The sequence below is a fragment of the Fonsecaea nubica genome (genome assembly GCF_001646965.1).
Source record: "Fonsecaea nubica strain CBS 269.64 chromosome Unknown Scaff37, whole genome shotgun sequence".
NCBI classification, from domain to species: Eukaryota; Fungi; Ascomycota; class Eurotiomycetes; order Chaetothyriales; family Herpotrichiellaceae; genus Fonsecaea; species Fonsecaea nubica.
The window spans coordinates 76,360-102,256 of NW_019173710.1; the positions used below are offsets into that span (position 1 = coordinate 76,360).

At 53.1% G+C, this 25,897-nt stretch overlaps 10 protein-coding genes across 10 annotated transcripts; 7 read left to right on the forward strand and 3 right to left on the reverse strand.

Annotated features, from left to right (window-relative positions):
* Positions 1–107: 107 nt before the first annotated feature.
* On the reverse strand, positions 108–2,122 carry AYO20_06046 (hypothetical protein; the record flags this gene model as incomplete). The annotated part of the gene is made up of 2 exons (XM_022644337.1): positions 108–1,836; positions 1,893–2,122. The coding sequence occupies 2 exons, from the start codon at positions 2,120–2,122 to the stop codon at positions 108–110; spliced, it is 1,959 nt and encodes a 652-aa protein (XP_022499641.1).
* A 318-nt stretch (positions 2,123–2,440) lies between these two features.
* On the forward strand, positions 2,441–4,162 carry AYO20_06047 (hypothetical protein; the record flags this gene model as incomplete). The annotated part of the gene is made up of 1 exon (XM_022644338.1): positions 2,441–4,162. One exon carries the CDS (start codon positions 2,441–2,443, stop codon positions 4,160–4,162), a length of 1,722 nt encoding a protein of 573 aa, XP_022499642.1.
* Positions 4,163–5,459: 1,297 nt separating this feature from the next.
* AYO20_06048 (hypothetical protein) lies at positions 5,460–6,924 on the forward strand (the record flags this gene model as incomplete). Its single annotated transcript, XM_022644339.1, has 3 exons — positions 5,460–6,035; positions 6,104–6,416; positions 6,482–6,924. The coding sequence occupies 3 exons, from the start codon at positions 5,460–5,462 to the stop codon at positions 6,922–6,924; spliced, it is 1,332 nt and encodes a 443-aa protein (XP_022499643.1).
* Positions 6,925–7,067: 143 nt separating this feature from the next.
* AYO20_06049 (hypothetical protein) lies at positions 7,068–8,958 on the reverse strand (the record flags this gene model as incomplete). Its single annotated transcript, XM_022644340.1, has 3 exons — positions 7,068–7,754; positions 7,815–8,093; positions 8,188–8,958. 3 exons carry the CDS (start codon positions 8,956–8,958, stop codon positions 7,068–7,070), a joined length of 1,737 nt encoding a protein of 578 aa, XP_022499644.1.
* Positions 8,959–10,163: 1,205 nt separating this feature from the next.
* Positions 10,164–12,358, forward strand: AYO20_06050 (hypothetical protein; the record flags this gene model as incomplete). Its single annotated transcript, XM_022644341.1, has 10 exons — positions 10,164–10,563; positions 10,610–10,771; positions 10,825–10,898; positions 10,948–11,123; positions 11,175–11,522; positions 11,620–11,736; positions 11,803–11,866; positions 11,922–12,031; positions 12,079–12,125; positions 12,177–12,358. The coding sequence occupies 10 exons, from the start codon at positions 10,164–10,166 to the stop codon at positions 12,356–12,358; spliced, it is 1,680 nt and encodes a 559-aa protein (XP_022499645.1).
* A 783-nt stretch (positions 12,359–13,141) lies between these two features.
* AYO20_06051 (hypothetical protein) lies at positions 13,142–14,523 on the reverse strand (the record flags this gene model as incomplete). Its single annotated transcript, XM_022644342.1, has 3 exons — positions 13,142–14,100; positions 14,155–14,406; positions 14,457–14,523. 3 exons carry the CDS (start codon positions 14,521–14,523, stop codon positions 13,142–13,144), a joined length of 1,278 nt encoding a protein of 425 aa, XP_022499646.1.
* A 537-nt stretch (positions 14,524–15,060) lies between these two features.
* Positions 15,061–16,372, forward strand: AYO20_06052 (hypothetical protein; the record flags this gene model as incomplete). The annotated part of the gene is made up of 5 exons (XM_022644343.1): positions 15,061–15,179; positions 15,239–15,339; positions 15,434–15,583; positions 15,644–16,095; positions 16,145–16,372. The coding sequence occupies 5 exons, from the start codon at positions 15,061–15,063 to the stop codon at positions 16,370–16,372; spliced, it is 1,050 nt and encodes a 349-aa protein (XP_022499647.1).
* A 2,032-nt stretch (positions 16,373–18,404) lies between these two features.
* Positions 18,405–19,831, forward strand: AYO20_06053 (hypothetical protein; the record flags this gene model as incomplete). The annotated part of the gene is made up of 2 exons (XM_022644344.1): positions 18,405–18,891; positions 18,948–19,831. The coding sequence occupies 2 exons, from the start codon at positions 18,405–18,407 to the stop codon at positions 19,829–19,831; spliced, it is 1,371 nt and encodes a 456-aa protein (XP_022499648.1).
* A 510-nt stretch (positions 19,832–20,341) lies between these two features.
* Positions 20,342–21,655, forward strand: AYO20_06054 (hypothetical protein; the record flags this gene model as incomplete). The annotated part of the gene is made up of 2 exons (XM_022644345.1): positions 20,342–20,374; positions 20,459–21,655. 2 exons carry the CDS (start codon positions 20,342–20,344, stop codon positions 21,653–21,655), a joined length of 1,230 nt encoding a protein of 409 aa, XP_022499649.1.
* A 2,142-nt stretch (positions 21,656–23,797) lies between these two features.
* On the forward strand, positions 23,798–25,546 carry AYO20_06055 (hypothetical protein; the record flags this gene model as incomplete). The annotated part of the gene is made up of 2 exons (XM_022644346.1): positions 23,798–24,299; positions 24,360–25,546. 2 exons carry the CDS (start codon positions 23,798–23,800, stop codon positions 25,544–25,546), a joined length of 1,689 nt encoding a protein of 562 aa, XP_022499650.1.
* Positions 25,547–25,897: the final 351 nt, after the last annotated feature.

Here is a 25,897-nt window from a genome sequence, read left to right on the forward strand (position 1 = left end):
ATTACCTGTTTTGACAAGAGCAGCAAAATCCCCTTTTCACACCGTACGCTGTAACCGCTCACGTAAATGATATACTATCTCAGACTACCTTTTATATCAGAGCAGGCCTATTCCAATGTGGTTGTGGTGGTGCTCGTAAAACTCTCGCCCGTGAGCGACAGCACAAACCTATAGAGCCGGTCATCCACGCACGAGAATATGTCTTCTCTCAGCGCAGAGGTCGCGTCCCGTCGAGCGAGCATCTCCAATTGGCGTAGAAGGAACACCAGGGCCGGACAGCTCATCTCGATCTTTGCAAATATGCGTGCTGGGCTTTCGACCATGGAGAGTCTGCACTCTTCAAGCGGTACCCTCAGTCCTGATGTATCTTCCTGTACCTTGGGCCGCATGCCCTCCTTCTTGTCGTCATCGACGTCGTCGTCAGATTGTGTCTCCATGATGGTAAACACGGCGGGAAGGTATGTGAACGGAGTCGCTGAGGGCTCAAAGATGATGTGGTTTGGGAACCCAGACCGGACGAGACAGCAGATGAGTTCGTCCCTCGCAGGTCGGCGGAGATGGACTGTCTGGTCGCAGAGATAGCACGTCCAGCACTCCGCATCAGAGGAGGACTGATGACCCCCTGACACGCCTGAGATCTGGTCAAACGTCGGACGCCGCACACACGGGTTGAGCAGCTCGGGGTCCCGAGACGGGCGGTAGCTCGGCCAGCTGGATGGATTCCAATGGACGGACGAGTCACTCGCGACTTCTGCCTCGAGATCTTCCAGCGTCAGCTCCAGAGCCACCATGAGGAGAAACGCCAGCTCGGGAGAGCCGTCCGTGTTGAAATGCGACCAAGCCCTATAAAACAGCTCGGAGCGCGACAGGTTGTAATCGACGGGGAACCGTGTGCCGTGGCGGGTCAATGAGAGCAATCCAAAGACCCGGTCGCGCGAATCTTCACAGCGCGAAGTGCCGTATTCGCGGAGGAGATCATGGAGTCGGAACGCATAGTGCGCCGGGCCATGAGACACATGGCGGCTCATGAAGAAGGGAAACGCCGGGGTGGCGCGGATGGCTTGGTCGACCATGCAGCCACTCCCCCCGTCCGATGAACTATCCAGGAACCACGAGGAGTCGGCGTACCCGAGCACAATCTCCGAGACAGTGTCCCAGGGGATCTCGACGTGGCCGTACACGATCGAAATTTCTCGAGCTAGGAGCACTTCCTGCGCGATCCACAGGCGATTCCAGTAGTCGTGCGTGCACAGCTTGTAGAGACCCGGCCAGAATTTGTCGTGGGCGTCCGTGACGCGTTGTGGTCGTGGGTATTCCTCGTTCAAAATGGCGCGGACCGTGTAGTCGAGAGCCGGATCACCTTGGCCGAGCCAGATCAAGACCTTTTCGGCACAGGCATAGACTTCTCCCATTTGCTGAACTTGGTGGTTCCGTTCGTCGACATTGGTTTGGTCTATACTCAGCGCGTCGATCCAGAGATGCGATTCAGGGTAGAGAGACCCGGCGACCTCGAGAAACGTTGACAGGTTGCGCCGTATCTTGGACTCTATGGTTCTGCCCAGAGCGTCGTCACATTCGAGTTTGACAGTGGATAAACCCGGTGATATCCCCCACACGTACGAGAGTGCGGTGTAGTTGGAGGACGTGGTCGAGCGGGATAATAAACAATGTATGGATTCATGCTGTGCCTTTGGCGAGACCTTGACGAGGCGAACAGCACCCGGGGTGAGTTCGAAGAGGTCATATGCCCTCGAGGCGCAATCGTCGCTGTCTGGTATCATTTCGTCCCGAGGATTTACGCCAGCTGGTGAATTGCTGGATGGTTGTGGAGACGAGCTGCGGTTACTCAGTGCCGGCCATACATTCCAGATGACCCTTGTTCCATGCCCTACCTTTCAGCCGTGGATTGATGGTCATCAAATTTGCCAACACTATCAATCTCGGTCTCACCCAGTGGAAACAGTGAAGAAAACCCCAATGTCGGACTCGCATCATCATTGTCTGTCACGACCTCAACCGAAGAATCATGAGAGGATTCTTTCTTGGGTGAAGCATGAATTTCCGGCGTATGCTGCAGTCGCAGGAACGTGGGAAAACAAATCATGCGCCATAGTAGACCCATACTGGACGAGATGTCAGTGTCCAGGCACCCCTAGATTATAACTGTTGGGGAGGGGTCTTTGTAGAAGAAGTCTTCGCAGTATGAAGATCAATCGAAGTATATTCGATACGATATATGGTGGACTGCAATCCGCCGGAATCTCGACGCCCGCCCATCTCCCATCTCACGTGACCTTGTTGCCTGCCTACGGCGGAGCGCATCATCTCCACTAGCACAGAGGCGGCGCATCCGACTTTGCTCGTTCTCTTCACCTCAGTCATACTTGCTCTCTCGATTCTGAAGCCCGCCACCAATTCCTCTGCAATATTGAGGTATACGATGAAGCCTCGACTCTCAGATCCCTCGATCGGCCGCAGCATTCGCTCGTACCTATTTGCAAGGTTCACTGATGATTCGTTGTTCCTCCCAACTACAGGCCGCTGGCTCTGGAACGAGCCCCAAAAATTACAACAACATACTTTAACATTCGATGTGAAAGCTCTGAAGCTTGTGGTCGCAAAGACGGCCGGGTTGGAAGGACAATCCGGTAGAGTTGAAGTCAAGAAGCTTGCCGAAGGAGCCTCAAACAAAGTGATGACTGCTACAGTTGGTCGGCGGCGGTTTATCGTCAAGGTTCCTGATCCTGTCGTTCCACGACGCTTGATCACGGCAAGTGAGGTAGCAACCCTGGAGTTTTTAAGAGCTGAGTTGAACTTGCCGGTACCAAAAGTGTTGGCTTGGAGCGACAACAATGACAACACAGTTGGATGTGAATACATGATTCTAGAAGAAGCTGTGGGAGCAGATCTCAAAAACACATGGCCCCGCCTAAGCGTCAAGCAGAGAATTGGCGTTGTGGATCAAATTATTACGATTCAAGAGCGTCTTCTTGAGGCCAGCAAACGATTTCAGGGTTACGGCAGTCTCTACTTCACCGAGGATGCTGCGAAATTCAAATTTCGCCGGCAGATTGAAGTCTCAGCAGCAAACTCTTCGAGATTCATTATAGGCCCGTTGGCGCACGGACATTTCATGGAATCAGTCCTGTGGGAATCGGACTTCGACCCCGGTCCTTGTATGTTCCTAATCTATGCAAGCGCTGGGCTTCATGCTTACTCCATCGAAGGGTATACTCCAAACGACTATCTCGATTCTCTCGCACGTTCATCTCTGTTACAAATTAGTAGTCGCGCCCACGAAGAGACAGATGTTGTCCCCAGCCGACCATTTTCTTTTCCAATCAAGCCGGTCAGCGACCTGTCAAACGCAGCCGTACGCCAAATGCTGGAACTGGTTCGCACAATCACGCCACACATCGTTCCTCGATCCCCTGATCACTGTCTGCCGCTGCTATGGCACCGAGACCTTCATGATGGGAATATTTTTGTTTCCGATGAAGGAAAAGTGACTAGTATCATTGATTGGCAAGACGCGAATGTCTTGCCTTTGTTTCTCGCAATACGAAAACCGCAGTTTTTGGATTTGGCCGATGATGCTCAGTTATTTGAGTTACCCAAGGGCCTAAAGGAAATGCCTCTTTCTGTGAGATCCGAGACTTGGGAAAGGTTCAATAAGACAATGCTACAGGGCTACTATCTATCGCATTTTAGGGAAAACATACCTCCTGTCGCAGCCGTTTACGACGATAAGCAGATTAACCCGATACGAAGACAGATCGGAAATTATGCGCGAACTTCCGATGGTCACGATGCCGACGCACTTATGCTCAGAAACACATTACTTCGAGTTCAGCAGAATTGGTCAAGGCTTACTGGAAATGACCAAATCGAGTCTGCTCCTTCATGTCCCATCCACTTTAATCATGACGAGCTAGAAAAGCACTACGAGGATGCACGAAGGCTCAATGGATTTCGTGACATTCTTGAAGCTAGCGACATATCTGCCACATTTCCTCTGGAGGGATGGGTACCGGTTGACTTATTTAATGGATGTAAGAACAGTCTTAGGAAGGTGATCAGGGAGGTCATGGAGTCCCTAGAAAACCAGAGAGAACGTGAAGAGTTTCAGGCAAGACTTTGTTCATGGAATTTGACTGACTGACCACCGGTACACGGATTGTGTGACTCCACACTTGCCGCTTGCTGAGGAATTGTTACTCACATCACTCCCGCATCCTGAGCCGCCTTTTCCATCGAGCTCTTGAACGCCGCCTTGCTCATGCCTGGCTGAACTTCCACGGTGAACAACTTCCCATGACTGGCAGGCCCTTGATTGTTTGCTTGAACATGGATATTGTAGGTATCGGTGTTATTCTGCGAATGTTTTGCTCCCTGGTCCGCGCGAGCCCCTGTGTCCTCGTCGTGCTTTGGCGTTCGTGATGGAAAGAGTCTGTGTCCTTCATTTTGCGGGCTCAATTTTTGACGGATACGGTCCCAATTATTAACACAAATGTCAATGAATTTTTTGACTTGCTTCTTTGGGAGAGACATGACCGAATGTAGTCTTGCAATACACCAGTGTCAGTTGAGCGGGGGTGATTGTGGCCAGATCGACTCACTTGAAGTTGTATCGGTCTTCTACGGCAGCATAAGGTGCTCGAGCACCTGAAGATGAATGTTAGAAGTACACTCCAGATACAGATCAGGACATTTCAATGAAAAGAAAACGCTTCGTGCAGTTGGAACACAGGTCACCCTTGCTGGTTGGAACACTTTGTCGAGATGCGTCCAAACGATGAATACCAATCATGTCCTTCGCCCCCACGCATTCTGACACCGGCCGTTCGGGCGCAAATAGCAACCTGGTGCTCCTCCTTGTTGTCAAAATAACAACGTAAGGCGCTAACATGCCCAAGCAATTGAAGCACTTTGATACGAAGCTAACCCAATTTAGAGAAAGGGAACTTTTGTGAACCATTACGTCAACTAGAATCGGTTGCTACAGCTATGCGCCGTAGCTTGTTGCCATCACCTCCAGAATGGTACCCGAGGGATGCGATATACTGGAGGGAAGTTTCGGAGGAGTCGATTTTGTGTTCAAATGCCCAGACACGCCCAGGCTGAGGATGGAGTTGGGAGAGGGTCAACGACAAGGCTGCGTCTCCCCCTTCCCCAAGGCTGTTCTACCCCACAATCCCCCCTTTTATCCTTTTACCCCTTCACCCTTCAGCGTCATGAGCATCTTACCCCACACTGCGTGAGTGAGGTCGCCACCTTGAATACAGAGACTTATACCGAGTTGCTTTAAGCCAAGAGAACCACGAGAAGAAAATACAGCAATGATCCTGAGGTTGCCATTGTCCGCTATTTGAAACTTATACATCGTTCTTTTCCTATCTGTCGACTGCCACCACGGTCAAAGACAAAGACCCTGGTTTCCTTTCCGGGATTGAGAAGAAATGTCGTCAACGTCCAAACCATGGGCGTTAATCGTCGGGGCGGGCCCGTCAGGCCTCCTTCTGGGCCTAATGCTCGCAAAGAAAGGCATCCCCGTCCACCTCATCGACATGTCCGTCAAACTCGACGAACAACCGCGCGCAACGCACTACGGGTCCCCGGCGATGTACGAGCTGCGGCGGGCGGGGATCGTCGACGATCTGCGCGCCCAGGGGTTCATGCCGGACGGGGTCTGCTGGCGGAAACTCGACGGCACGTACCTGGCGGGCATGAAGATAGGGGTCGAGGACGACCCGGACCGCATGGTCTGTCTGCCGCTGAACCGGCTGGGGAAGATCCTCATGGACCACATCGGTCGGCAGCCCACGGCGACGGTGTCGTGGGGCCATAAAGTCGTGTCGGTCGGGCAGGACGATCAGCGAGCCTGGGTCGTGTGCGAGACGTCCGAAGGCGAGAAGCGCCTCGAGGCCGAGTACATCATCGGGTGCGACGGGGCGAACAGTCAGGTAAGACGGTCCTTGTTCGGGGACAAAGAGTTCCCGGGCAAGACGTGGGACGAGCAGATTGTCGCTACCAATGTAAGTTCCCTCACCCCTCCGTGCCTTGGACTAGGAAGTGTCTACGTGTGAGCACCTGGCTAATGAAGGCGACCAAGACGTACTACGACTTTGACAAGTTCGGCTGGCTCGACTCAAACTTCATCATCGACCCGGAACACTGGTACATGGCTGCCAAAATCGGCAAGGATGGCCTCTACCGCGTCACGTACGGCGAGAAGCCGGGTCTCACCAACGACCAGCTCCGCGAGAGACAGCCGTGGAAGTTTGAGACCATGCTGCCCGGGCATCCGAAACCAGATGAATACCGGATCGTCAACTTTAGCCCGTACCGCATCCACCAGCGGCTTGCGCCGAGTATGCGCGTCGGGCGATTCTGTCTGGCCGCGGACGCTGCGCACTGTACGTATACACACCCCGAGCGTCCCCCGGAAGAAGAAACCCACAGACACTGACGTGACGAGCAGTATGCAACCCCTTCGGCGGGATGGGCCTGACCGGCGGCATCGTCGACATCGGCGGCCTGTACGACTGCCTCGCCGGCATCTACGCGGGTCTCGCCGACGACTCCATCCTGGACAAATACTCGGAGATCCGGCGCCAAAAGTACAACGAAGTCGTGAACCCCATCTCGAGCGCCAACATAGTACGCCTGTTCGGCCAAGATCCCGACAAGGCGCTGGAGAACGACGAGTTTCTGAAAATGTGTCAGCGCGCGGAGGCCGACGAGGAGTTTGCAAAGGTGTTCCGCAGCGGTGTGGATGTGCTGAAGCACGATTTTACACAGTATTATCGCGAGGCGTCGACGAATGGGGATGTCGAGGGTGGTGGTGGCGCGAATGGACGTGTAGATCTGGACAAGGACTTGGCCAGTTCAGTGAAAGTGGCGGCCGCAGGGGTGACGGATTGAGGCTTCTGAGAGAATGGCAAATATATAGACAGAATGCCTCATGCGGAGAATCTGAGGGTCATTTTGAGTCTCAACCGCGACGACAAGCTAGTATTGCATTGGGTCAACCGTGCTGTCTATATCGTGTACAGGGCGTCAAGTAACTACGCCTTGACTTCGTCCATGTGCCTTTCAATTTCATGGCTCTCCTCTGCAGGGGACAAGATGTTGCCAAACCGGAAATGCGCAATGTCGCTCATCCCCCGCGTGACATTTCTGAGATTCTCCCTCACAAGCTGACTGGTAGGCTGGCTGAAAATCAGGTCGATCTCCTCCAGGGTCTTGTTCTTCGTCTCGGGCATGAACAAAAGCTGATAGATCCAGCCGAGCACCGCGATCCCGCCGTAAAAGCCGAGAGTCAAGCCCGTCTTGGTCATGGCCCGCTGCATGTCCGAGAAGAAGTAGGTCACGAGCCAGCTGCCGAAGAAGAGGTTGACGTCGGTGGACTCCATGCCGTAGGACCGCAAGTACGTGGGGAACACCTCACTGGGCAGAACCCAGGTCAGGCAAGCGTAGGACCCGAAAAAGCCGTTGTACAGGATGATCCCCGTGAGGTACATGCCTTCTGTGGCGGTGACGGAATTCAATTGATAAGACACGCCGACGAAGATGAGACCGACGAAGAAGCAAGGGAGCATGGTGTTTGCCCAGAAGCGACGGCCGAATTTCTCCATGTACAGCACGCCTGGGATGGTGCCTAGCAGGAGAGAGCCGCCTCCCACGAGGGACATGAAGACGGATTGCTTCTTGTCGAATCCGATCTGGGACATCAGTGTTGACATGTAGTACATCTGTTGGGCAACTATTAGCAATTTTGATTTCAGATAAAGTCAAGCTTCAAGACAACTTACGATTGCATTGATCCCAGTCAACTGGCCAAGCGCAATCATGATGTTTGCGTAGACGATGGCTCTTCGTGCACGCGGATTGGTGAAGAAGTCGAGCCAGACGAATCTCCGGCGCTTTGTGTCACCCTCGTGAATTTCCGCATCCAGAGCATGGTGCATGATGAAGAATTCTTTGCGGTCCTCGGCACTGGCAAGGCCTCGAATTCGCTTCCACACAGCGAACGCCTCCAGGGTCTTGCCCTTGTGTAGAAGCATTCGCGGGGACTCGGGCATGAAAAGCATCTGTGCTCTCATTAGTATGGAAGGATATAGGAGGAAGGTCTTGGACAGGAGAACTGTTTCACCGACAGCTCATTGTGTCATAAGGGATACTTACGCCCACAAGCATAATGGTGCTGAAGACCAGGGACGAGCCAAGCATATACCTCCAAGAACCAGACGGCACGTTGACGAAAATGGCCGCGACCACGTACCCAATGACCTCGCCAAAGGCGATCATGAACTGATACAGGCTGACCAGATTGCCGCGGTATTTCTTCTCGACCGACTCTGCCACGTAGACTGGAACGGTGCCTCCTTCAAGTCCGAGACCCATGCCGAGGATGACTCTTGCGCCCACAATCATGCCAAAGTTGATAGCACCGGCTTCCAGGGCGCCACCGATGGTGTAGAGAATCAGGGAGATGATGATGGCCATCTTGCGACCGACCAGCTCATTGGTGGGACCGAGGAGCAGGGCACCACCAATTGCGCCAAGTGGCACGGCAGAGCTAGTCAAACTGACTTGAGATGTGCTGAGGTGGAGATCGTCGGGCATATAGAGCAAGGCACCAGATATAACGCTCTGGTCGAGCCCAGAGAGCATGCCACCCATTGAAGCAAAGCCGACAAGGAGCCAGGTGAAGTGTCGGGGGTCATTGAACGAGATTTGCGGATTGAGAAAGGTGCTCTTGACCGGTTGTGCTTCGAGGGCTGCTTCAAACTCTGCGATTTCTTCGTCAACGATGGCGGTGTCGTCCTCTGCCAGTTTCATGGCCTGGGCTTCACTCAGACGTCGAGATGCGACGGACTGCTGCCGCATGCGTGTTTGCTGTGGATCTTTCTCATCTTCAATATGAGTCTGGCCCTGGGAATTGTCGATACCCATCTTGAAGCGAGTACAAGAGAGGCCTCAATAGCGAAATCGTAGAATGAGAAAGCTTTACTCTGGTGATGTGCGATTTTCGCCATCCATCCCTTCACAGTCTTTATATTTCTCACACCAGCAGCCTCGAGCGGACCTCCGTCGCATCAGTGGGCCAGGACGCCCTTCGCCCATCGAAACAAGGATCAGGATATTGAACGCATTGCGTGGTTGAGCGAACATGTTTCGATCGGCGAAAGGCTCGGAAGAATCAATAGAGGGCCCGACCCACTGAATTGCTTCTGCAGACCCATCCAAGAATGGTTTTTGTGGATAGCATGGTAGGATGGCTCCTTTTTCCTGGTGGGTTACCGGCTATTGATCAGCGAAGATTTGCATCGAAGCATTCACAAGCTTTGGTGCATCTGCTGCTTCTTCAAGTGATCATCGTAGCGGACTTTTAGGATTGGCTGCTTCTGGTAAATGTGCGGTGTCAACCCCATGCAAAATATCGTCATCCACAATTCTCCGCTGGGGACAATCTTTGCAAGTCGTGGTAGGATCGGCTATTGAAAGAGGAGAACAGGCACCACTGGCCCACGGTCACTAAGTAGTCCCTTCAAATTACCTCATGCCTGGCTCAGAGGTGGTCAATTGGTCCTCTCAGAGTCGGCTTTTGAAGAGAGATCCGGTCGGGGGCTGTAATGGAGCCTTGACAGCCGTCGGAGCATCGCACCGGTGATGCCGTGGGTATCTTATACCCAAGCAAATGGGTCACAAAATATTATGCTCCGATGTAACCTGGAGCGTCGAGTACATCTTTTTCCTTGTGTCTCAACGTTGGTAAGAGGGCCAATATGTCGGCTTTCCCATTCGAGTTCGGGTGTCGATGGTCCTCGGCAAGTCGGTGCGATGCTGTCGTAAGGGGCATTAAACCCTGGGGATGAGGGGTTGTGCCTCCCTGCAGTAGCCTTGGAGCTGCTCTACAGGCTCTTCCAAGCACTATTACCGAGGCATCTTGATTGGGACGAGGCTGCAACAGCCTCGTCGTTGGGCATCCCATTCTCGACCACTCCAGTCAATCTTTCACATCGACTTGGTCCAACAATATTGTTTCATGCTTAAAGCACAAATAGGGATCCGGGGGTCATTCTGAACAACAAGACGCGCGCCGCATATGCCAGACATAAGATAACATTTTGCAATACAGGAGTGCAGGGAAGCCCATCATGACCAACGACGATGCTGCCAAGGGCAAGCCAAACGCGACCGCGCGACTCGACCAGATCCAGCAGCAAATCTCAGGAAAGGCCAATACTCGGCGTCAAAAGAAGTCCAAAGCATCTGAAGGCCCAGCAGATTGGTCTGATGTACTGGCGGAGTTGGACCAAGTTCGGAAATTCGCGCAAACCCCAAAGTCCAACACCACTGGTTACATCCGTCACAAAGAGGCAGGAAAGCTATGGGTGAGGGAGCGGGTTGAAATGCTTCTCGACCCGGGGAGCTTTCGAGAAGTCGGGAGTGCTGCCGGCACAGCAACCTGGGTCAAGGCGAATCCTTCATCGGATAATATCGTCGAGGCGCAGAAGGAGGTCATTGCGGACTTTACCCCCAGCAACAATGTCCAAGGTATGACAACAGACCATTCATGTCCCTTCAACTGACAGTTATGTAGGCTTTGGGCACATCCGGGGTCGACGAGTACTGTTGACAGCAGACGACTTCACTCTCCGTGCCGGACATGCGGATGGTGCTCTCCTGGCCAAGACGCTCTACATGGAGAAGCTCGCGGTACATATGAAACTTCCGATGATCAAATTGGTTGATGGATCTTCAGGTGAGTAGGCCACTTCTGTGTTTGGGGCGTCCTTATGCGCTGACCTGTGACAGGCGGGGGGTCGATAACAACATACCGTGTCCAGCAAGCGACCTATATTCCTGAATTGGAGTTGTTGCCATGGGTTGTAAGTTCATTGGATCTCAACCCTTCGCCCCTCGCTCACAGAGATTTAGATGAGGCAGTTAGACTTGGGCATCCCGAATTGCGCCGCGGTGGTCGGTCCAGCTGTTGGTCTGGGTGCCGCACGGGCAGCTGGATGCCACTTCTCCGTCATGGCAAATGATATCGGCTCGCTCTTCAACGCCGGACCCAAGGTGGTCGAAGGAGCCACATTCGAAGAAGACCTGAGGTTTGTCTTATTGACCGCCACCATTCCTATCCTCGTCTGATATCGTCTCAGTCCGAAGGAACTCGGCGGGGCGGAGATTCACTGCTGCAACGGAGTCATCGACAACTTGGCCGCAGACGAGCGTGGATGTTATGATCAAATAGCACAGTTCTTGCAATACGTTCCAAATCACGGTGGCGTACTACCGCCTGTCGTGCCTCCAACGGACGATCCCAACAGACTGTGCACGGAACTGAGGGAGGCCATCCCTAGAAGGCGACAACGTTCGTACGACGTCAGGTCGATCATCAACCATCTCGTTGATCGGGAATCATTTTTTGAGATCGGACGACTATGGGGCCGAACCGTTGTGGTCGGCTTAGCCCGCTTGGGTGGCAGACCTGTGGGCATTTTCGCAGAGTATGTAACCGATTTGTTCTTCACTGACAACTCCTCCGTTCCGTAGAAGAGGAGCAGTTCATGTATGATTTCGACACAAGCTAACAAGAAGGCTCAGTGACCCTCAATTCAATGCCGGAGCCATGGATACACCTGGCTGTCAGAAGCTCATGAAGCACATCAAACTCTGTGATGTGATGGGACTTCCCTTGATCCAACTCTTGGACATCCCAGGGTGAGATCCTTTCTCCCAAGACCTGTCTATCCCAGCACAGATATTTCGTTCTGACAAAAATGCTAGGTTTGCAATTGGAACCGCGGCAGAGAGGAGCGCTTGCATGAAATGGGCCATGGAGCTGTGCAAGGTGAACTATTTGACAGTCGTCTTTCTCCAACGAGTGTATACTCATCAGTAGCTAGGCCTACTTCGCCACAACGATTCCCATCTATACCATCATCACTCGGCGATGCTATGGTATCGGAGGAGCGATTCTCGTTGATAACCGCAATCCCAACTGCCGCGTTGCATGGTAAGACCTTGATAGCATCACGCAAGGACCAAACTAACGAACATGAGGCCATCTGTAAACTGGGGATCACTCCCGCTTGACGGCGGGATTGAAGGTATGTGGTATTATTCTACCTATAACGACACAGTGGACTGATAAGTACTAGTCAACCACCGAGCCGAACTTCGCAGAGCCGGGGACAACTACAAACAGGTCTACAACCGGCTCGAGGCCGAGTACCTCAACCTCATGAATCCGGTTCGCACGGCGAACAACTTCGGCATAGAGGAGATTATCGATCCGGCAATGACAAGGTCTCTGGCTTGTGAATGGACCAAGCACATGTGAGGCAAATCCTTGCTCTACTGTCGGTATCAGTTCTGATACTCACTGATCGTTAATGTATAGGTATGAGACGAATCTGCCTGAGCGACTGAGACACAGGGACTGTGGAAAGATTCAGCCATCGTTCGCATGAACTGGCGAACTTATGATTCACCGGACTTCTGTCGCGTGGTCCTAGCCTCTTCGGCATATTGACTAGTATACAATAGCACGTCAATCTGGGAAGAATAAAGGCTCAGTCGACTGCGTAGCTACCGTGGTACAAGAAGTGCGCGACCCGATATCTGCACGAGCGGACAGCTGAGATGCTGCTGTAGGAGGATGAGTATGTCTACGATTGGGAATCAGAAGAAACGTTCGGGATGTGAAACGCCCCGTTCCTTTTCCTTACCAGGTGCCTTCAAAGGGGAGGCATTCGAGCCGGACTTCCTTATTGGTGGATTTGAAACCATCACGCTTGCCTGTTTTGAGAAATCTTCTCGTTCTGGTTTAGTGCCAAATGCTGGGATCTCCAGGATTATAGCGGCAAGTTCACTTAGCCACGTGATCAAAACTTGGCTCCTGCGCTGTGGCCGCTGGACAGCGTCGTTGTTACTTATACTTAACCACTGCTCTTTCAAAGGCTTCTAGACAATACTAGAGTGATTCTAGCTGGTGCGCGGTAAGCTACTTGGGGACCACCATATGCAGTCGGAATGGGCAAGAGAAAACAGATATATATCGTAGGAATTGTAATGCAACTGACCTCAAGCTACCGAAAATAAAATAATAATAAATAAAATCGTTTCATGGATTCCCTTGCGGTCTCGCGCCTCCCGTGGTTCTTTCGTTCAGGTTTGGTCGGTCGTGTCGACGTTGGTAATTGACCGGGTCCCTGGGTTGATCGCCCATGCTCAATTTGGCCCAGGACTTTGACGACGACGAGCGATTGCTTTGCGCCACGTAGAACCTCTCATCTTCGGATGACAGGTACGCCCTGGTCACATTCAAGAACTGCATGATGGTGGTCATCAAGCCTGACTTCTCTTCGGTCTTGTTTCTCCGTTCGACGCCGAAACGCAGTGCCTTGGATGATCCTTTCCGGCTGGTCTCCGCCGCGAGCTCGCGATGACGCTGTTGGAGCTGTTCTTTGAGCACCATGTTTTCTTTTTCCTTCTCCTCGCGCCTCTGCTTCTCCTCCTTAAGCATCCGCTCCAGACCCTGCACTCTAGGGTCGGGGTCGTACGTAAAACCAGCCGTCTGAACACTGTCATGATCTTCTTGCTGGAGGGCGGAGATCAGGTTGTCATACAGTGGATGCTGCTCCCGGGCTAGTTGCCGGATGTTGACTCCGAGACTATCACCGTCTCTCGCGCGCCGTCGGGCCTTGGACTCGATCGCCGCACGTTCGGTCCGGAGGTTCTCGATACTTTCTTGATCATCATCTTGCTCTGCCTCCTCCAAGCTCTCTTGCAGCTCGTCAAGTTCGACCTTAAACTTGCGCTTCGCCGCGATGACTTCTTCGAAAACAATTTTGCCAGCATCGGTCTCATCCAGGGTTTGACCCTCCACAACCAATTGGCGCTGGATGGCAAGGGTGACGGGCGACTCGGCACGAGCCGTCAGGGTGCGGACGATTTCTAGAGCCGATGACTCGTGGCCGTCATGTTTCATGACCTTGCTTCCGGACTGAATCATGTCGTCCCAGTAAGTATCTTGTAGCTCCCGCAGCCGTTGATTTTGAACGCTTCGTGCATCGCTACTCCCTGTTTCCGCCCACATTGTTGTTGCGAGGACTACATGCCTGAAATTTGACTCACCGCACAAAGCCTGGAACATGCGTAGGTTCTTCACTGCAGAGCCGGGCATCCTGGCATCAGATATCCGATGCAGATAAATGAGTCCGGCCAGCCGAATATCAGCGGCGAACATGACGGCTAAGAGATAAGAGATGTCCTTCAAAACCTCTGCATCGGAGCGGGTCGTGTCATCAAACCCGGGCGTATCAAGCAGGTATACTGTCTTGCCGCGCTGATCGGTGAAACTGTATATTTTGATGCTCGCGGTGTCTGCTGGTATCTACTCGAGTCAAGCGCCCGGCTGACAAGGCATTCTCCCGGACGAAGAACTGGCGTCGCTTGCCACTTCAACATGGTCAGGCCTGTAAGGGGAGCAGGTGAGCTGACCATTTCAGCATGACCACTCGGGCGCTTCAAGGACTATTTTTCACCCGAGGCCATCAATCATCCAACCCCCCTGGAGATAGCACGACGAATGTCAACGACAGCCACGTCACAAGGCATGGCGTCATTAATTTGACGGAAGGCAGACAACGTTACACAACATGCGAAGATGGGTTCTTTTTGGGGAGGCTGCAGGTCGGTGGGCTGTGCAGTGATTACGTGTCATGAATGGCCGTTCACGAACAATCACCAGGCGCGAATGCGGGACACATTCCACCCTCCCACAGCTTTTTGAGTCCCTTTTAATTGGCGAGACAAGCATCGTCGGATATGTACAAGGGAATGGTGTGCTGCAAGACTTGCTTTGGTTTCATTGGACAATATTCGGGAATGCGGCTGAAAACCACGTAGGCTGCGGAGGGGAAAAATGAGAGGTCGACGACTCTGGATACACCCAGAGATATTAAGGCTGAAGGCTGCTCCTCTCGAATTAATGAGAGTCGTCACATCAATCCCACCAGCAGTCATTGCGTCTGGAAATCCATGAGTCCTTTTTACCCATTCTACCTGGCAGAGGACACGGATCACAAAGACAGTCCACCGCCATACGAGTCGTGTGAGCCTGCTATGGAGATGCGTGACTCTGCATCTTCCCTCTTCGAGTATGTTTGGACGAGATATGCGCATCTCGATGGGGATCAAATTACTCACCGCTCTAAAGACTACGAGATGTCCAGCCCACTGATGCTTTCATTGCCGTCATGGGAATGACTGGTTCAAGGGAAAAGCACGTTCATTCAACACTTCTGCGATACAGCTATAGTGGGAGATGGATTAAAATCGGGCAAGTTTTCCCAGCAGCTGTGCGCAAAGCCGTCATTCGAGAAGTACTAACAGCACAAAAATGGGCGTGCAGTGACTGCCGTGGTAGAGGCGCACCAGGCACCTGACGAAATTGACGGCCGTCGAGTTATCTTCATCGACACTCCTGGATTTGACGACACCATTCGGTCCGACTCTGCCATCCTGCGCGAGATAGCAAACTGGCTCAACAAGGCACACGAGAGTGAGATTAAGCTAACAGGCATAGTATACTTACACGCGATCAACAACACGCGTGTAACAGGAACGGCTAGGAACAACCTCCGCTTGTTCAAAAAACTGTGCGGTGAGGACTCTATGTCTTCTGTTGCTCTTGCGACAACACACTGGGGAAGTGGAGCGGCAGACAGAGAAAGGCAGCACGCTCGCTACGAGGAGCTCCGTGAGGACGAGGAATTCTGGAAGCCCATGATCCATCGTGGGGCAACCCCCTTCATCCACGACGAAGAACGGCTGTCGGCGTTGAAAATCGTGCGCCACCTTTTGGATAATCCGCCCCTGGACGGCATCGACTTGACAATCCAGAAAGAGATGGCGGACGGCATAACGCTTGATAAGACCGCGGCGGGCATAGTATTAGAGGAGAAGTTAGAAGACAGAAAAGAATTATATGAAAGCGACATCAATGACCTTCGGAGGGAAATTGCAGAGGTCAGGCGGGATATTAGATTGAACCACAAAGACAGGGAAACAGAGGTCAGAAGCCTCGAGGAGGACGTGGAGAAACGGAAGAAAAAAAATCAAGAAGCTAGAAAAGGATTATGAGCTGTTGAGAGTGAATCGGGATCAACTCCAGCTGGAGCGATCCAAGGAGCTGGAAGACGAGGCCCGACGACAAGATGAGATGGAGGCCAAGTTGCAGGCGGAAAAGGACCAAAATGAGCATCTTAGGGACGAGAATAAGAAGACGAAGAAGCAGCTGAAACAAATCAAGGCAAGAATCAGACAGGCGCAGGGATGTGCGCTCATGTAACGTGTGGAATTCCATCTGTCACTTGGGAAGATCCATGTACCATTTGTCAGATCTTCAGTCAGCGCAACGTACAGTTTAGGACGAGTTTATACAACGTCCCCAACTTGAAGGTCCCTACATGCACACGAACTGGTCTTCTAGTGGAAGGCCGTAGTCTTTAGAACTCCACACCCAGGCTCTTCAAAATTTTGAAAGAAATTATCAGTACGCGTTGTACATGGTCAAGCCTATAATTTCCTCCATCGAGCTCCAATACTCGCCACCTTTTTCCCAGTTGTCCAACCAAGACTCGATAATCCCAAGCCCGAAACCAGAAGAGAATCGAGAAACATCGGATCCAAAATCTGCCGGTGCCACCATCCCCTGTATGCTGCTCCAGGATGGATATGGGGCCTTCATTTCATTGAGATACGCTGGCCGGAGTTGTGTCAATTCGTACTCCAAGAGATGAATCCAATACAGCGGTGCTTCCCCTCATTCTCAACACCTTCTTCCGCCGCCTCCTTGGCAGCCTCCTCACTTTCATCGGCATACATCTCCCGCACCGGCCGGGAAAGCCTGTCTGTGTCGACCAGGAAGCTTGGAAGGCGCAAGCTCAGTCAGGGAGGCACTGCTGGGTGCATTCCCAGTCGATGATGGCAGTTATCTCGCTTTCGTCATCAATAAGCATGTTTCCGTTGAGAGATCGATGTGCTTCAATGCTGTTCGCACGGGACCGCAAATTTCATGCAAGAAGACAGACGGCAGGAGAGCGGCCAGACGATTGCATATCGTTCTGATCTCTTTGGCCTCTTCGACTTCTTCTTCTTCTTCTTCTTCTTCTTCTTCTTCTTCTTCTTCTTCTTCATCAGATTCTTACATAATGCGCTCTTGGTCAGATTGAATAAGTGACAATCTCACCCGGAGCCATTCTTGAGAATTTCGGTAGGGCCCACGGGGAATTTGCTTCCAGTAGTGGTCTGCCCAAAGGTCCTTCGGCAAAACAATCCTCCCCAACTCAAACTTCGTGTATGGGGTGATTGTTGCAGTTTCCTCGCTCTCAACTGGACTCACAGATGCCTCGCCAATAACCTCCTACCTAGAGTCTGTCTTAACCAAATGCCACCGCGAGTCCGTTGACTGATGGACATGTACGGGTACAATGTTACCATCTTGCTCACCATTTCTGTGATTGTAATGGGATTTCTTCAATCTGAACACATGTTTGGTGACGCGCCCGAGGTGGGTCGATACCTCAAATGAATTGGTCATTTCTTGATAATCGGCGTCTCGGTCGTAGATGCTACCTATTCCAGCAAGGGGTGATTGGACCGTCAAAAGTTGAACTTGGAACTGTGCGACGCGTCTGACAACTTTTGCTTCCATGGATAGCTTTCTCCATCTCTTCCCCAGATTATGCCCCGCCATGAATTCCATCAGAATCCATTCAAAGGGCCTCATTTCGCCAGTGTCGTCGTTCCAAGAGTTCAAGTCATCCGAGTATGCGTATATCTTTGGCACTGGTATCCTCGTATTTCTCTGCAAGTATCGAATCTGTGCTTCCTCTTCAGTATTCTTGCTTTTAGCAGGGAAGATGGCAAATTAAGCTTCGGCCAAGGACTAGTTACCCATCACGACAAACGATGTCTGAAGTAGGACTGGGCCAAATATTGCACTCGCCCAGTTAGGTTTAGCTCGAAGTTTACGTGGTCACGTCGAAAGACTGTTAAAAGCGGCGGCGCGCCCAGCCCGTGACCATACCTGAAACAGTAGGGCCACCCAAAGCCGAAGGCAGCTTAGCAGATTTCCCGGCACCTACCTCGTACTCTGCTACCCTCCTGTACAAAAGACAGGCACTTCCCTCCTCCCCCAGCTCTACATTCTAGCTCTACTTTATCTTTCCTAGAATATCCGGTAACCTGATCATTTGTGGCACCTACCCTCGGGATAAATTCCTAGCTTAGTGACTTGGCCCCCACTCCCCCACCTGTGACTTCCAACTGTTTGCGGCTCAGCGTTCCGCATAGATATTTCCAAGACGCGCATCCCAACCATGGATGTTGCCTCCAGCAGCAGTAATGAGGGCCTCGTACGGCTTCCTGGCCTCCAAAAGCCGTCTACTTCCAGAAAACAACAAGTTCTGCGAGAATCGGCAATGTCACGTCCAAAGGGAAAACGGGCTGGAAGGCCATGGACTTTTGGAACCCCATTCCCGGGCACCTCTGTCTGGGATATTAGTCGGAATCTCGAAGAAGTGCCAGTCCTCCAGGGCAAGAGGAAGGATCCACCCACATGGGACAGCCACTCCGAGGACAAGCAGTTGAAATGCTCGTTGGAGAACAAACGCAGCCGTTCCTCTGCTTTCGACTGTGGCGGTGACCCCATCTTACAACAAATAGAACGACTGCAATCGGAGATCCGGGCAAAAAACAAAAAATACGAGCCACTCGCATACTTGGAAATGGAGGAAATCAGACCACCATTACATCCGCCCACAACTACTCCGATCTCACAGGAGCAACTCGTCAACGAAGTCAGAGGTAGATCCTCCAGTGGTACACAAAGATGGCGGAACATAAACTAATCGAAGTGGTAGGAATATATGCTGGCCTTGTCATGGTCGAAAAGAAGTGTATTGAGATTTGCGAAGCCAGATCAGCATCTCCCACCAAACCATTGAGCGACATGCAGTGGCAAGCACTGCTGGCTCTGCACCGCTCGCTGCTTCATGAACATCACGACTTTCTCCTAGCAACCCACCACCCTCTAGCATCCCCCGCTCTGAAAAGATTGGCAATTGAGTATGACCTACCAGGGCGGCTTTGGCGAAGCAGCAACAAGGCCATCTTGGAGATCTTACGACAACGCATCCCTAAGCACTTGGAGCACATGATTTCCTATATCTATTTGTCCTTTGACATGCTCAGGCGGCTTGACTCCAAATTCCCAGAGCTGGGAGAAAGCTGGGCCGAATGCATGCATGACCTTGAGACTTACCGCGATTTCCTCGAAGGAATTCGCGACAGTGCGTCGAATAGCGACAAAGGACTTCCACCGAGTAGCGTCGCATATCAGCATTTGCAAGTCTACTGGGATAAAGGAGAGTCATCAAGCAGTGTTGGTGGCCACTGGGAGCCTGCCTTCAGTTCACCCGGTCAAGATGTTCAGCCTGTTTTTCCATCCTTCAGCGAGACCGGAAGTATCAACTGGCCGTTTGGAGCCAGCGACACAAACTCGAGCGAGGCCTCCAGTTCTCCTTTGCTATTGAGTGGTACCTCTTCAGAATCAGCCGACGATGGGATGAACATCCAAGAAGAGTTTGACACCTGGTTCGGCGACTTGAACCCCAAACTCTTTGACGCTGAAGGGAAGAATAAGTGGGTGTTGATGGGATGGCTTCACTTTGGGAGGCACCTTGCCAGGAGTTTCTGGTCGTACCGACGGGTGTTTAAGGTTCTACTTCTGAACGTGCTTTTGTGAGATGGTGCAGATACGGATGATTTAGAGGAATGACTATCACATGTGACGTGACTATGGACGACTGAGCTTGGGACGGAAATTGGGTTGAAATATCATGGGTTAATTAGTTGTATACACATCGTGAGGCGAGGGATACCTGGGAGGACTTCAGGACTGGTTCAATGACATCAACCGACTATCAAGCCCATGACACAGATTAATCTACTGGTGATGGGGTTTGTGGGGTTCGACGAAACCCCAGAATGACTGATTATCAGCCGGTTCAAGGCCTGTGGACGCCTTATCTTGGTGCTTGTACTTTTTACTTTCCATCCCCAAGCCATGCCAAGATTTTGATGTCAGAGAAGGGCGTGCTGCGTATACGTGTGCATGAGTCAGAGAGCAGGAAGAGACGACGCGAATCATTGATAACACCTTGGGTATTTATCTCGCACATCTACATATGTAAGAACGGGGTTTCTGATCCCCTTAGTCTGTTCAGCGTGACACTCAGAGACACCTCATACTACGATGGCGCAACTCGCTCCCTTCCACCTCGCAAACGTGAGTCATACTCTCCCCTGACATCTAACCCGGACACGTTACTCAGCTGACGCGAACGAGGGCGAGGGTTGGCGACGAATATAGTGGATCGAAGGCAACAAAGACAAAGCAAAGTATGTGCTGGGCGGGAGTGCCGCGCCGAGCATCTCGCTCGACGACCTGCTCTCCCTGTCGACCGACCCCGCCGCGACGGAGCGGGCGCTGCATTTCCGATCCATCAAGATGAACAACGGGTCAGGGCAGGGGGCGAAGGAGCTCCGCACGCAGATTGCGAGTATGTACAACGAGGGCATCTCGGCCGCGAACGTCGTCACCGCCACGGGCACCACGGGGGCCAATTTGACCGTGTTCCAAAGCCTGCTGCGCGCGGGTGACCACGTCGTCTGCCAGTATCCGACGTATCCGCAACTGTTGGGGCTGCCGGGAAGCTTTCGGTGTGATATCTCGTACTGGAAGCTCGACCCTGCCCGGGGATGGCAGCCGAGTATCGACGAGCTGCGCGGGCTGATCAGGCCGGCCACGAAGATGATCATCCTGAACAACCCCAATAACCCAACAGGGGTGCACCTCGACGGGACACTTCAACGGCAGATTCTGGATGTCGCACGCGACCACAACCTCGTCGTTTTTGCAGACGAGATCTTCCGACCGCTGTTCCACAAATCATCCGGTGCGTCTGTCCCGTCGTTGGTCGAGCACAACGAATACAGCCGAGTCGTGGTGACCAGCTCCATGAGTAAAGTATGGGGCATGTCCGGGGTGCGGATCGGCTGGATCGTGTCTCGCGACCGCGACATTCTCGATCTCGTCCTCAACACGCGCCAGTACACCGTCATGTCGACGAGCGTGATCGACGAAGTCGTCGCCACCGAGGTGCTGAGTCCCCGGTGCCGACCCCAGATTTTGCAACGACACCTCGACTACGCGCAGAAGAACCTGGCCTTGTTGGAGGCATTCGTCAAGAAAAACAGCGACATGTGTTCCTGGACACGGCCGACCGCCGGGGCGATTGCTTTTGTCAAGTTCTCCTCCCCGTCGGCAGTAGACAGTCAGGGACAGGTGGATGACGATGTCGAATTCTGTCGCCAGCTCCTCGCGGAGGACGGCGTGCTCGTCAGTCCCGGCAGTCTCTGCTTTAGCACGGACGGGCAACGCGATTTCCCCGGCTACGTGCGCGTGCATTTTACTGTCGCTCCGGAGTATATGGAAGAGGCTCTCGGGGTGGTTGATGGGTTTCTGGCCAAGAGGCGGAAAGCGAGGGCAGTGTCATGGCGGTTATAGATGTGTGACACAGTCCGATGTCTTCATTGAGTCAGGTGTCTAAATATACCTATGTCCCCGACCGAGGCAGCAGTGGTACGAGTACATACATACATACATGCGTGATCGATCGATCGGGAAGGAGAGCAAGCAGTCCCGGAAGATACTACCAAGATCCTCCCGTGGACCATGTGTGTGCCATGAGCACGAGTGACCAAGTACCGTACGTGGTAAATCTCCGAACGAACTGGTGGACACCCAGACACTCCGATGATGATAAATCCATGAAAGGGGGAAAGGAAATCAACCCACCATCATATCTTTTGTAGTGGTACCAGTTCCTTACCTCGCACTCCGCAGATAAATCTCCGATCCCAAAAAAGAGGCGCACATGGCGAGCCGATCTCGCCTGTTTTGAGAAGGCAGTCCGTGCACACCCCTGTAGAGGTAAGGTATGTACTGTACGAGCGAATAAGCCAAGTGCCTACTGTACCTAGAAATCCAATAGTCTAGGGCAGTCCGAAGCCTGAAGCCACACGCCACCAGCCCAAAAAGACCTTGGCGAGCCGGGGGCTGAACTGCATCTTCTGACATCAAAACAACTACAAGAATGGCAAGGCTTGTGATGGGTTGTGACAGGTTGTTTCAGATATGACGGCCGTCAACTGTGTATAGCCGTGTCTCCTCGTAAAGAATCAGTATCTCGTGCCTATGTACGAGTGATGAAAGGGAACGTGTCGAAGTGAGAAGATACACGTTCTTTGATTCCTGCAACCCCGAATACATCCACCCCGTAGAGACGACAGCACCTTTCTTTCTACCTACATACAAGCAGCACTCATACAAGACCTCGCACCTACATACCGAGTATATACAGGCCATGCTCTCTCAACCACCGAGTCTGGGCTTTTTCGTGTCAACGGCCTCAGTCCGCGCCCATGCACGCGATGTACGTACTTTTTACCCAGGCACGACAGGCCAGATCCCGTGTGGCTTGACCGATGTGATGAATGGCGTCCAAGTGGAAATTAGCCGAACCCAACAACCTGCCATGACTTTACCACTCCTCATCCACGTACGTCCAAGGTTGTGGCCCTTGGGGTTTTTGATTTCCCCATCTCTGCACATTCCAGCACCTCCACGACCAAGCCACGTATCTCGGTCATCGGTCATTCCGCAAAGAGGAAATGCAGGTAGGTCACCAACTCGAGTACTCAGTACACATGGCAATAGCACCTCCTCCTACTCATACTCGTACGCGTAGGTTATTTCTGCAAGGCATTGTAACTCGTCATATACGACATTTTCATCAGCATCCTTCTGTTTAAATGCTTGTGCATCAGCCTTCAGCTAGATAAAACTCGATAGAAACCAGATTTCTCGAGAAAAGCAGTGCAGGCTGCCACGGGCCACGGCATCCCGCGGCAAGCCACATCTGGCGTCCGTTTGACACCCGCCACCTCCTGCTATATACAGTATGGCAAACACTCCCAAACACTCCGTATGTACTCGTCTGAGTACTCGGTACCTCGTACATACGCAATGACGGGACCTCGCGATATCGCATCGGACCAATAACAGACGCTCGATAATCGAGAAAAAAAGGCTCCATATCAGCCGCATGGCGAAATCCGCCTCCCCGGTCGTCGAGGGTGGTGTGTGGCACTCTCTGATAATCTCCGTCCCCTGGTTCGACAATGTTCGAGGCACGTTTCTCTCGCCTCGACCCAATAGCCGAACGAGCCTTGCGCCATCTCACTGGGTTTTTTTGACACCCGCGTCCATCTCAATCTACACGTACCGCGGAATCTAGCGAATTTCCATCAGAGAGAAGAAATCCCCGACGCCAAAAAAAAAAAAAACCAGCCAGCCTTGCAGGGGGGGGTTTTGGGTGGGTTGGGATGGAGATGGAGCTGCTCATGCATGACTGGGTCTGTCCACGTTGTCTGGCAACTCGTCCGTCTTTAGGAGAGGAGGCAGGGAGGGGTCTGCGACAACCCATCGAGCCGTGCATGTCAGGCCCTGGTCCACCGCACGCACCATGGTGATGTGATGGCCGTCTTAATAATAGATTGGACGGACGCGAAACAATGAAAGGACATCAACATCTATCATCAGACACTCTCCCCCTCCTTCTCTCGCTCGACAGCCCCATCACTCGACATGTCGTCCCTCAGAGACACCCCGGCGGGCCAGTTCCTGCGTCTGATCGGGTTCAAGTCGTGGCTGTTCTATCCCGAGGAAGTCACTGGGTTTGAACTACCCAGCCTGCCATTCGTCTCTCAGGAAGTCCTCCCTCCTGTGGACGAAGAGGATCACGACCACGATGACGCCAGCGAAAATGACGTGGAAAAGGACCTCGAAAAGAGCCTCCCGAGCGCCTCCTCACTCAGACTGGCCACTCCCCCGGACGAAGTCTCGAGCGCCATGTCCCAGAAAGCCCTGACGGAGCCGATCGTGGTGTCCTTTCCCGACGACGGCACGGACAACCCGCGGAATTGGTCGGCGGCGAAGAAGACGTGGACTGTCACCCTGATCAACGTCTACACCTTTGTCGTCTACTGCACTGCCTCGATCATCACCCCCACCGCGGGCTACATTGTTGAGAGGTACAATGTCTCGGTGGTTGTCGCCAGCCTTGGTCTGTCCATGTATGTCGTTGGCTGTACGTTGTTGACCCACTCCCTCTTTGAAGTGATTCAAATACTGATATCCTCCAAAACAGACGGGACGGGTCCCATGTTCTTCTCCCCACTGAGTGAAGTCGCCAGTATCGGCCGGAACCCGCCGTACCTGTACTCGTTCATCGCCTTCTTCCTGGTCTCCATCGGTCTCGTCTTTGTGGACAATTTCCCGGGCTTGATCATCCTGCGTTTCCTCCAGGGCTGGTTCGGCAGTCCGTGCCTCGCCAGCGGGGCGGCCTCGATCGACGACGTCTACGACATGTACAGTGCGCCGTACGGCTACATCTGGTGGGTGGCGAGCATGTACTGCGGGCCGGCGTTCGGGCCTTTACTGGCGGGCTACGCCGTGACAGAGAACTGGCGCTGGCCGCTGTACGAGGTGGTGATGATGGGCGGCGTGGTGCTGGTCTTCCTCCCCTTCCTGCCCGAGACATCCCCTCAAACCATCCTGCTCCGGCGGGCCCAACGCCTCCGCAAAGCCACCGGCAACAACAGCCACAGAGCGCCGTGCGAACTCACCCCGCTGGCTTTCACCAAGATGCTGCACGAGGCACTCAACAAGCCGCTGGAAATCACGGCCAAGGACCCCGCCATCCTGTACGCCTGCGTCTACGGCTCCATCGTCTACGCGACCTACTACTCGTTCTTCGAGGCCTTTCCGCTCATCTACCTCGGCACGTACGGCATGTCGCTGGGCGGGATGGGTCTGGTCTTCACCTCCCTGACCGTCGGCTGCATCTGCGGCCTCGCCTTGTACTACGTGTACATCACGTACCACTTCATCCCGCGGGCGCGGGCGCAGCACCGCGAAACAGGCCGCCCCGTCGCACAAGAGCAGTGGCTCCTGCCGGGCCTCTTTGGCGTCTGGGGCCCCCCCATCGGCTTGTTACTCTTCGCGTGGACCGCCCGCGCGGACATCCACTGGATCGTGCCGACGCTGGGCATCGCCATCTTCGCCTTCTCGACCTTCTTCATCTTCCAGGCCCTGATCTGCTACGTCCCGCTGTCCTACCCGCGCCACGTCGCCAGCCTGTTCGCCGCAAACGACTGCGCCCGCTCGCTGCTGGCCGCCGCCTTCGTCCAGTTCTCGCGCCAGATGTACTCGCGCCTCGGCATCGATCGGGGCGTCTCCCTCGTCGCGGGCCTGTCCGTCGTGGGCATCTTTGGCATGTACGGTCTGTACTTTTACGGCGCGAGGCTGCGGGCGCGGAGTAGGTTTACTGGCTAATCTTTCCTCCCCCCGCCATCATTATCCTCTTCTTCTTTTTTTTTTGGGAGGGGGGGTTTTCTTGGTCCTTGTTTGTTAGGCTTGGTTAGTCTTTTCGAGTTGGGTTTCGGTTGGATTTGGCCATGGAGTTGGGGCTCCTCTTGGGATTAGGATTGGATATTGCGATTGAAACATGGATTTGATCGGAACAAAGAACAAAGCATGGGAGGAACAAACGGGCTTTGGAATTCTTATCATCCATCTACTGTATAAGTACATAAATATGGCTCAGCTCGGCGTGGTATGGCGTGATATGGCAAGGTACGGTACGGTACGGCACGGCGTTTGTGGTGATGAGCGACGGATATGATG